Genomic DNA, 12,046 nt, shown 5'->3' with positions numbered 1-12,046 from the left:
CCTAACACACCGTATGCCTTCTTAACAGCACTATCAACTTGGGTGGCAACTTTCAGGATCTATGTACATGGATACCAAGATCCCTCTGTACATCCACACGACAAAGAATCTTTCCACTGACCCAGTATTCTGCCTTCCTGCTATATTCTTCCCAAAGTGAATCACCTCACATTTATCTGTATTGGACTCCATTTGCCAATTCTGCAGTTTATCCAAGTCTCCCTGCAACCTGCAACATTTTCCCACACTCCATCGACTTTAGTGTCATCTGTAAACTTACTAACCCATCCACTTATGCCTGTGCCCAAGTAGTTCATAAAAATGACAAACAGTAATGGACACAAAATAGATTGTTGTAGCACACCACTAATAACTGGACTCCAGGCTGAATATTTTCCATCAACCACCACTCGTTGCCTTATTACAGAAAGCCTTTTCTAATCCAAACTGCTAAATCACCTTCAATCCCATGCCTCCACATTTTCTCCAATAGTCTACCATGTGGAACCTTATCAAAGGCTTTACTGAAGTCCATGTATACCACGTCAACTGTCCAATCCTCATCCACATGTTTGGTCACCTTCTCAAAAAACTCAACGAGGTTTGTGAGACACGACCTGCCCTTGATGAATCCATGTTGACTACTTCCAATCAAATTATTGCTTGCTAGATGATTATAAATCCTATCTCTTATAATCCTTTCCAAAACTCTTCCTACAACAAATGTAAGGCTCACTGGTCTATAATTACCTGGGTCATCTCTACTGCTCTTCTTGAAGAAGGGCACAACATTTGCAATCCTTATATCCTCTGGTACTAAAGCTGTAGACAATGATGACTCGAAAGTCAAGGCCAAAGGTTCGGCCATCTCCTCCCAACTTCCCAGTGAATTCCTGGAAAAGTCCCATTAGGCCCAGGGGATTATCTACTTTCACACCTTCTCGAATTGATATCACCTCCTCCTTACTAACCTCAATCCTGTCAAGTCTAATAGCCCATTTCTCTGTCTTTTCCTCTACAATATTCTCCTTTCCCTGAGGGAAAACAAATGAGAAATATACATTTAGCACCTCTTTGATCTCCACAACTTCCCACTTCAGTCTTTGACAGGCCTTATTCCTACTCTAGTCATCCTTTTATTCCTCATATACCAATAGAAAGCTTTAGGGTTCTCCTTTATTCTGCCTGCTAAACTCTGCTCATGTCAGCTCCTTGCTCTTCTTAACTCTCTCTTTAAATCCTTCCGAGTTACTCGGAACCATCTTGTGTCAATGTCACATAAGCCTCCCTCTTCCACTTAACAAGAGATACAATTTCTTAAGTAAACCATGGTTCCCTTACCTTATTGTTTCCTTCCTGCCTGATAGGGACATACCTATCAAAAACACGCAATATCTGTTCTTTAAACCAGCTCTACATTTTAATTGACCCTATCCCCTGCATTTTGCTGCCCATTCTATGTCTCCTAAGACTTGCCTAATCGCATTATAATTGTCCTTGCCCCATCTATAACTCTTGCCTTGTGGCACTTACCTATCCCTTTCCATCACTAAACTAAATGTAACCAAATTATGGTCACTCTCTCCAAAGTGCTCACCTATCACTACTAAATCAAACACCTGGCCTGGTTCATTACCAAGTACCAGATCTAGTGAGGCCTCCCCTCTTGTCAACCCTTTGACATACTGTGTCAGGAATTGCATACATTGGACAAAAACAGATCCATCGACATACAGTTATAGCATTTCCAGTCAATGTTGGGGAAGTTGAAGACCCCATAATGACCACCCTGTTCCTTTCACTCCTGCCCAGAATCGATTTGCCAATCCTTTCCTCCACATCCATGGAACTTTGTGGAGGCCTATAAAAAAACTCCCCGCAGTGTGACCTCTCCTTTCCTGTTTCTAACCTCAGCCCACACCACCTCAATAGACGAGTCCTCGTGAAAATTTTTTCAGCCACATTTATACCGTCCTTGACTAACAAAGCCATACCTCCCCCTTTTTTAATCACCTTCCCTGATCTTAATGAAAGATCTAAACCCTGGAACCTGCAACATCCATTCCTGACTTTGCTCTACCCCGTCTAAGAAATAGCCACAACAGCGAAGTCCCAAGATCTGGATTGTTATTTGGTTTGTATACTAACTGAAATATGTCTAGTAGATCAGAGAATTAAAAGCTTGGCTGAAAAGAGCTGTGGGATGAAGTGTCTTCAACTCATTGGCTACTGGCATCAACATTGGGAAAAGAGGGTATCGTTCGGTTAAGATGAGTTCCATTTCAACAGGCTGGGCTCAACGTCCAGGCGAATTATATAACTAAGAGAGCTGTGTCCAGGACTTAACGCGAGGATGGGCTGGAAGGTGAAGCAATATCTAAAAATCTGAAAGAGAAATATTAAGGCAATAGAGCAGTATAGCAATTTGACTAAAGACAAGCAGAGTGAGATAGGAAGGGACAGGGAGTTTAACCGTGATTGTGCATCAGTACGAGGTCTTTGCAAAACCTTTAGGGTGGCACAGTGGTTAGCACTGCTGCCTCATAGAACCAGGGACCCGGGTTCGATTCCTGCCTCAGGCAACAATCTGTGTGGAGTTTGCACATTCTCCCCGTGTTTGCGTGGGTTTCCTCCAGGTGCTCTGGTTTCCTCCCACAATCGAAAGATGTGCATGTCAGGTGAACTGCCATGCTAAATTGCCCAAAGTTTTTGGTGCATTAGTCAGGGGTTAATATAGGATAGGGGAATGGGTCTGGGTGGGTTACTGTTTTGGAGGGTCAGTGTGGACTTGGTGGGCTAAAGGGCCTGTTTCCATGCTGTAGGCAGTCTAATCTAATCTAATCTAATCTTTGAAACTAATAAAAGTAACTAAAACTGAATGTTCTTTATCTAAATATGCAAATAATCTGTAATCAAATTGATGAACTCACAACAGAAATATACGGTTTAGATCTAAATGCCATTACAGTGATGTGGTTACATGCGATAAAGGAAACACAATTTTAAGAAAAGGCAAAATGGAACAAGAGAAGTAACTTGGATAGTAAAGAGCACATGGACATAAGTGAGAAAGGAACTTGACTCCAAAGTTCAGCAAACAAAATCACGGAATACAGATTAGAAATGTCTTGGGTTAGAAAATACTAATGGAAATTACATAGAGACATAGAACAATACAGCACAGAACAGGCCCTTCGGCCCTCGATGTTGCACCAACCCGTGAACTATTCTCAGCTCATCCCCCTACGCTATCCCATCATCATCCATGTGCTTATCTAAGGATTGTTTAAATCTCCCTAATGTGTCTGAGTTTACTACATTGGCAAGTAGGGCATTCCACCCTCTGAGTAAAGAACCTGCCTCTGACATGTGTCTTAAATCTATCACCCCTCAATTTGTAGTTATGCCCCCTCATACAAGCTGACGTCACCATCCTAGGAAAAACATTTTCACTGTCTACTCTATCTAATTCTCTGATCATCTTGTATATCTCTATCAAATCCCCTCTTAGCCTTCTTCTTTGCAATGAGAAAAGGCCCAAGTCTCTCAGCCTTCCTCATGAGACCTTACCTCCAGACCCGGGCAACAGTCTCATAAATTCTCCTCTACACCTTTTCCAATGCTTCCACATCCTTCCCGAAATATGGCATACAGAACTGTACACAATAATCAGTGTGGCCACAACAGTGTTTTGTGTAGTTGTAGCACAATATTGCGGCCCCGGAACTCAATCCCTCTACAAATGAAAACTAACGCACTGTATACCTTCTCAACCTGGGTGGCAACTTTTAAGGATCTATGTACATGGACTCCAAAATCCCTCTGCACATCCACACTACCAAGAATCTTTCCATTAACCCGGTACTCTGCCTTCATGTTATTCTTCTCAAAGTACATCACCTCACATTTAGCTGCATTGAACTCCATTTGCCACCTCTCAGCCCAATCCTGCAGTTTATCGAAGTCCCCCTGCAATCTGTAACATTCTTCCAAACTGTCCACTACTCCACCGACTTTAGTGTCATCTGAAAATTTACTAATCCATCCACCTATGCCTGCGCCTAAGTCATTTATAAAAATGACAAACAGTGGTGGTTCCAAAACAGATCCTTGTGCCACACCAATAGTAACTGGGCTCCAGGCTGAATATTTTCCATTAACCACCACTCGCTGCTTTCTTTTAGAAAGCCAGTTTCTAATCCAAACTGCTATCTTACCCTCAACCCCATACTTCTGCATTTTCTCCAACAGCCTACCATGTGGAACCTTATAAAAGGCTTTACTGAAGTACATGTATACCGCGTCAACTGCCCTACCTTCATCTACATGCTTGGTCATCTTCTCAAAAAACTCAATGAAGTTTGTGAGACATGACCTGCCCTTGACAAAATTGTTGCTTGCTAGATGATTATAAAACTCATTTCTTATAATCCTTTCCAAAACCTTTCCTACAAGAGAAGTAAGGCTCACTGGTCTATAACTACCTGGGTCATCTCTACTGCCCTTCTTGAACATGGACACAACATTTGCAATCCTCCAGCCCTCTAGTACTAAACCTGTAGACAATGATGACTCAAATATCAAAGCAAAAGGCTCAGCTATCTCCTCCCTAGCTTCCCAGAGAATCCTCAGATAGATCCCATCCAGCCCAGGGGACTGGTCTACTTTCACTCCTTCTCGAATTGATAACACCTGTTTGTAACTAACCTCGATCCTTTCTAGTCTAATATCTCGTCTTCTCTTCTCTTCTACACTCTACAATATTCTCCTTTTCCTGAGTGAAAACCGATGAGAAATGTTCATTTAGCACCTCTCCGATCTCCACAAGGTCCACCTTCAACTTCCCACTTCTGTCTTTGACTGGCCCTATTCCTACCCTAGTCATCCTCTTATTCCTCACATACCTATAGAAAGCTTTAGGATTCTCTTTTATTCTATTTGCTAAAGACTGCTTGTGTCCTCTCTTTGCTCTTAATTCTCTCTTTAAAGCCTTCCTAGCTGATCTGTAACACTCAATCACCTCATCTGAACCATCTTGCCTCATCAACACATAAGCCTTCTTCTTCTGCTTAACAAGAGATGCAATTTCTGTAGTAAACCACAATTCCCTTACCTTATCGCTTCCTCCCTGCCTGACAGGGACATATCTATCAAGGACATACCTATCAAGGACATGCAATATCTGTTCTTTAAATCAGCTCCACATTTCCATTGTCTGCATCCCCCGCATTTTGCTACCCCGTTCTATGCATCCTAATTCTTGCCTAATCGCATTATAATTGTCCTAGCCCCATCGGTAACTCTTGATGTGTGGCATGTACCTATCCCTTTCCATCACTAAACTAAACGTAACTGATTTATGGTCATTCTCTCCAAAGTGCTCACCTACAACTAAATCAAAAACCTGGCCTGGTTCATTACCAAGCACCAGATCCAGTGTGGCCTCCCCTCTTGTCAGCCCTTCGACATACTGCATCAGGAAACCCTCCTTTAAACATTGGACAAAAACTGATCCATCCAACGTACTAGAGTTTTAGCATTTCCAGTCAATGTTGGGGAAGTTAAAGGCCCCCATAATGACCACCCTGTTCCTTTCACTCCTATCCAGAATAATTTTGCCAATCCTTTCTTCTACCTCCCTGGAACTCTGCGGAGGCTATAAAAAAACTCCAAGCATTGTGACCTCTCCTCTCCCGTTTCTAACCTCAGATCACACTATGTCAGTAGACAAGTCCTTGTCAAAAGTTCTTTCAGCCACCATTATACTATCCTTGACTAACAAGGCCACACCTCCCCCTCCTGTACTGCTTTGCTTGTTCTTAATGAAACCTGCAACATCCATTCCTCACCCTGCTCTATCCATCTCTCCGAAATGGCCACAACATCGAAGTCCCAGGTACCTATCCATGCTGCAAGCTCACCTACCTTATTTCAGATACTTCTGGCATTGAATTAGACAAACTTCAAACCAGCTTGCTGTCTGCCAGCACATTCCTGTGACCCTGAAATCCTGTCCCTATCCTCCCTACTCTCATCCCCCTCTGCACTGCAACTACACCACAGGTTCCCGTCTGCCTGCTGAGCTAGTTTAAACCCACCCCAATAGCACCAGCTATTGTTATAGGTTCCTTGAAAATGGTTGGACAAAGTATTAAGCAATAAATAATTGGAGTTTGTAGTAAAAACAATCTAATAAACAAACAGAATTTTCATCTTTATGTAGGCTAGAGTAATCAAATTGTCAAAGATAGGCCAAAAGATGCATTTACAAAATACTTTCACCAGCTTTTTACAAGAATATTTTATAGAATTGAATCTAGTATTGTACAATGAAAAAGCTGTACCTAGTCACTGCATAATAAAAAGGTCCTTTGAAAAAGGATGATCATAATAATTGAATTCCATCTTAAGTTTGACAGTAGCATACTCCAGTCCAAAACAAGAATCTTAAACTTAAAGCCAACTATATAGGCATGAAGAAAAAGCTGACAAAGAGTAAACAGACTAAAAGATACGATAAAGACAACAAAAGACATTAAAACTCATGATTCATGATATCCAATAATATACATTTCACTAAACTATACAAACTTACCAAGAAAGATCCATCTGTGGTTTAGTAGAGAAGTTAAGGTTAGTATTAGATTAAAAGCATCTTTCAAAAGGTTACAGAAAGATGGTATTAAGCCTGAGGATTAGAAGTGCTCTTAAAAAACAGCATAAGGATGAGTAAAAACTTGCTCCGAAAATTGAGAGTAAACAAAGCAGGAGTATGAAAACATTCCAAAGACTTCACAAATATATGAAAAGGAGATACGCAATGCTCGTCCATCAAGAGGTATAGAAAGGAGAAATTATTATGGGGAATGAGGAAGCAGCAGTAATGTTAACAAAATATTTTTTCTCTGCCTGCACATTAAAAGATGCACGTTAAATACCAGAAGTGGATGATGTCAAGAACTAATAAGAGTGAGAAAGATAATACTTAATATAGATTTTAAAAAGTATTGGAGAAATCTGATGGGACTAAAAGCCAACAAATCCCCAGGATTTAGTGGCTGACTTTTTATGGTTCATAAAGAGATAGTCGATGCAATGGTTATGAATTTTCAAAAATCCCTGGATCCTAGAATCAATTCAACAAATTGGAAGTCATCACAAATATACAGGAATACATTACAAACAAAAACAGAAATTGCTGGCAGCATCTGTGGAGAGAAATAAGAGTTAGCATTTCAAGTCCAAACCAACATTTTAATTGATTGTCCTCTTACCTTTCAATCTCCTCAAAGAAACTTCAGCCTTGAGCAGAAAGAGGTAAAGAAAAATATAGAAATGGAGGACACTGGTGGGCACCGTAACCCGACACAAGTGATAAAAGCAGCATGAACAGATATGTGGTTCTCAGAACGCACCGGCACTATGAACTACGTACTCTGCCTGTGCAGGATTAATGCTATCATCTGTGTTTTTGCTACATTAGCGACAGCATTGTTGTGCACTATTTGTCAAAAATAAATCACATTATGCAGACCGCCAATTAATGTCTCTACTTCTATTCAGAACAGAAGTGCTTCAACTTTTCCTACATTCCTTTCAATTTTAGTAATGATGGCACGCTGTTGCCTGTAGGGTGCAAGTTGTTCTTTGATTCAATGGTTGACCAGTTGGACAAGATCTTTTGTTGTTAGATTTATTTATTTTAAGTTTTCTTGGGTTTCTGTATTTCTTTCACATGGAGTGAGAGGGAGGGGGGAGTGAGAGAGAGCGTCAGTAGTCTCAGCTATTGATCTTAGGTTTTTCTCCTCTGCTGCTACTGTGGAACACAAAGCTTTTTAACCACTTTGCAGCTCAACCAATCAGAAGGCTGTTTCATGAAGAACATCCTGAGTTCAAAAGACACTCCGTGCTAAATGTCGAATTCTCCCTCTACTGCTTCAAAAAGCAGCTCCATTGCACAGCTCAACAATATATGCAGCACTTGATTTTCAGGGTAAAAACTTTCCTTGTATTCCATTTAGAGAAGTCCAATTTCCATTTCAGGTTATAGTCCCAAAAATAAAAAATACGTAATCTCTTATGATTTCATAGCCACAGTAACATCTTTAACAAGGAAAACTACATCTTTGTTTTGAACAACTATCCTCAGGAGTTTTTCTGCAGACAAATTACCATCAGCTGCCTGGTAGATTACAAACATGCTATATTTTCATACATGACATAACTGAATTTACCAATTTTTGTACATACTATTCAAGAATCGCTAACATTCTCAAAAAACTTTACGTAGTGCTTATTTTATTTTTTAATTAAAGGTCTCCGACATTTATTGCCTCAGTAAGATACAGATCTATGGATCCCATATTACACAGCATTAGTCAAGTCAATTTTCATGTTGTTGCTCCTCCATCAACAATCTCTTCCTCATTTGAGTTTTCTGATTATCCTGTGGAATGTATCTGAGCTGGTTCCTGTGTGGTCAGAAATGCTTCACGGGTGTTCATGTGAAGCACTGGCTTGCTCCATGCCTCAGTGACAGGCACAACATCTTTGGAGGCCAATGTAAAGAGAAACAGGTGATGAAGATAATGTAATTTAAATACAGTCCTGAACCCAGTAGTAAAGGCAATACAGTGAGTATCATGCTGCTCCTGGATCCATCATTGGATGAACGAATTTGAAAGTTAAGGGAGTGTAAAACTTTGAAGAATACTTGCCTTTCAGGTCAAGCTCTCCCTTGGCCACATGCTTTCAGGTCACCATTCTAATGATGTCTTCAGCTGTCTTCTCATTGTGGATCAGGCCATTTGAAGGACCACTACCATTGTGCAATCACACACTAATTGTGTATAAACTTCACTTTTAAAAACAGAAACTATGCAAGCTTTCAGCACATGATTTAACTTAAGTGGCACCCCAGGGGCCAGCCTTCATTCTATCTGCTTTGAATGCATGGTTGCACAACATGAAGATTTTAACTTGGAGCATAGCATACAGCAGTCCAGAGTGTTTTAAAATATTTTTCCATGCCAGCTATGTTCAGTCTGTAGCATAAAAATTATGGAAGTTTTGCCATTCAACATATCAGAATTTACTATGGTCCATGGTCCTTGTGGGTGCTGCACCATGTTTGGACTTGATGCTTATGTAATAATAGCTATGGACAAAATTTAAGATGTCAGCTGGAGGCAATCTTAGCTTGGTACATTTCCTCATGCCAGAGAGTATCTTCCTTACCAGCTCCTATAACCCTTGATTGCAGAAGAGGAAACTCCTCTGCCTGAAGCATGTCAATTCTCATTACTCTTGCCTCTTTCAACACAACAGTTGAAGTCTCCCTACCAAACATGCAGATCTGCACCTTACCTTGAAAAATATCCCAGCTTTGGAGTACAAGTTTGCAACCATCAATTGTTGTGAATGTAAGACCAATAGCCAAGTATACTGAAAACAGCAAAGATTTGGAGATGTCGGTGTTGGACTGGGGTGTACAAAGTTAAACATCACACAACACCAGGTTATAGTCCACTCCGAAAGCTAGTGTGCTTCCAATTAAACCTGTTGGACTATTACCTGGTGTTGTGTGATTTTTAACTGAATCCAGGAAAGTTTGCTAACCGCTCCTTTTGTGCGATTATTTCTGGCTATAAGGACACACATATGAATAAATTAATAAAGAGCAGGTGTAAATCATTCAGCTCCTCGAGCCTGATCCTCCATTTAATAAGATCTGATTGTAACCTTTGCATTTCTGTCTACTCTTGGCAACCATTCACTCTCTTGCTTAACAATTATCTACTACTGTCTTAAAAATATCCAAGGACTCTGCTTCTTTCACAGCAAGAGAATTCCTCAGACCTATGACTCTCAAGAGATTAAATTCTGTTAATCTCTGTTTTAAATGGGTGACCCCCCCCCCCCAGTTCTCCATTCTGCTAAAAGAGGAAATATGCTCTCTTCAGCTGTTGTCAAGTCTCCTCACCGTCTTGCGTGTTTTAAATCACCTCCTGCTCTTCTTAACACATGGTTACAAGTGGAGCCTGTCGAATCTTTCCTCATAAGACAACCCGCTCATTCCAGATATTAGCCTGGTAAACAGTCTCTGAACAGTTTACAGCACTCCTTTAAAGAAGGTGACAATGTATAAAGTACTTCAGATGTGACCTCACCAATGTCCTATGTAATTGAAGCATTCTGCACTCAATTCCCTTTCTCTAAATAACATTCTATTAGCTTTCCTAAATATTTGCTTTACTTGCATACTAACCTTTTATATTCATGCAAGAGGAAACTTCACAACTCAGCTCTGCAATCTCTCACCGGGTAGATAATGTGCTTTTTAAATCCTTCTTGTCAAAATGAAAAACTTCATGTTTTCCCACTTTATCTTCCATTTTTCATATCTATGCCTACTCATTTAACCAACTTATATCATTTTGGAGCCACCTAATATCCTCCACAATGTAACTTTCCAACATAGTTGTGTGGCTTTGGCAAATTTGGCAACTATTTCTCCTCTTCCTTTATTCAGGTTATTTATATAAGTTGTAAATAGTTGAGGTCCCAGCACTGATATTTGTGACATCTTGCCAAACTAAAAACAAATGCTTACTCTCTGCTTCCTGTTAGCCAGACAATCTTCTATCCATGCCCATAAGCTACTACCTATATAATAAGCTTTTATTTTCCACAACATCCTTAGACGTGACATATTCTATATTCTGGAAATCTAATAACAATACATCCACAAGCTCCCCTTTCTCTAGAACAAAGAACTCAAAGAGATTGGTTAAACTTGAGTCTCTTTAACAAAACCATGTTGATTCGGCCCAATTACCTTGAACTCATCTATGTGTCCTGCTATAATCTCAATAATAGCTTATAATGTTTTCCTAATGACAGATATTAATCTAAGTGACTTGTAGTTTCCTGCGTCCTATCTTCCTCCATTTTTGAAAAGGAACTAAATTTACTCTCTTAAAATCTAATGGAACTATCCCAGAATTTTGGAAAATTAAAACCAATGCATCCATTATCTCAACAGCCATTCTTTTGAGACTGAATGATGAAGCCCATCACCAGGCACTTGTCAGCCCACATATCCAACAATCTCATAATCCAATTAAATGTAATGAAATGGGACCCAAATATGTCAGAATTGAGGAGTCAGTCCTCTACTCTTTATCTTCACAAATTATAGAATACAAAATGCAATACTTACTGAAGAAATCCTTCTTAGCCAGACTTTTTGCACACAACACTGCAAGACAAAATATGAAATTCAAGATCATTTTTCCTTCAAACTTTTATCCCTTTTCCAAATATAACAACTCACATTAAGTTACAGATTCACAAGAATTTGATTCTTTTCCGAAGCGGTCATTCATTAAGTGAATTACAATGACTGCCAACAGAGTTCGTAAATAATAAAGGAGTTTTAAATCAATTCCATGTGTTCTGTTTAATAACCTTATTTCCAGTAAATACATGAAAAATTATTTCAATCATTTATGAATGTAATATGATTGAAGGCTGCCACAGAAACTTGATTAAAATCTGGCTAGTAGTGCAAATCTCCACTTCACCACTGGGGGTCACTAAATACTCAGATTTGCAACAGTCAATAAAAAGCAACAGGTCAGAAAATTTAACATGTCAGAACTGGGCACCTCAAGTTCAAAATAATTAGATGACTCATGGCTCAATGGTTACTAAATTGACTAATTTGAATAATCAGAAATAATACTGATTCAAGACAATATTTATACACACTTTTTCATCTCATCCCTGCTTTGCATTAATTTTCATTCTTACTGCAAATGTAATTCTCAAAATAAGGCAAAAGCTCTGTATGGAACAGAATTCAATGTAATGTATAACCTGAAGCAAAGCCATTCAGCCCACACCAGTATGTACACTTCATTCAATTACCCCATTAACAACAAACACAACCTTCTATTTCATTCACCAGTCTCATTTAAATTCATCTATACTATTCGCCTCATCAATTTCCTATGGTAACGAGTTCCACATCCTTACTAGTCTC

General features: G+C 39.6%; 1 protein-coding gene across 5 annotated transcripts in view; it reads right to left on the bottom strand.

Annotated features, from left to right (window-relative positions):
* The window catches only part of smurf1 (SMAD specific E3 ubiquitin protein ligase 1), a 129,097-nt gene that overhangs the window by 68,204 nt on the left and 48,847 nt on the right, over nucleotides 1–12,046 (bottom strand). For 3 of the 5 annotated variants that reach the window (XM_043711256.2, XM_043711257.2, XM_043711258.2), the window contains exon 2: nucleotides 11,222–11,260. In XM_043711256.2, the coding sequence (XP_043567191.1) occupies nucleotides 11,222–11,260 (39 nt within the window). Of the gene's footprint in view, nucleotides 1–11,221; nucleotides 11,261–12,046 lie in introns of those variants that run through there. The other 2 variants (XM_043711259.2, XM_087997952.1) reach the window with 1 other exon arrangement.

Source organism: Chiloscyllium plagiosum, unplaced genomic scaffold, assembly GCF_037043375.1.
Source record: "Chiloscyllium plagiosum isolate Xiang-an unplaced genomic scaffold, Cpla_swu_hap1 HiC_scaffold_20, whole genome shotgun sequence".
Lineage (NCBI taxonomy): Eukaryota > Metazoa > Chordata > Chondrichthyes > Orectolobiformes > Hemiscylliidae > Chiloscyllium > Chiloscyllium plagiosum.
The sequence above is the reverse complement of the archived record's forward strand: the minus strand, read 5'-3'. Positions and strand labels throughout refer to the sequence as shown.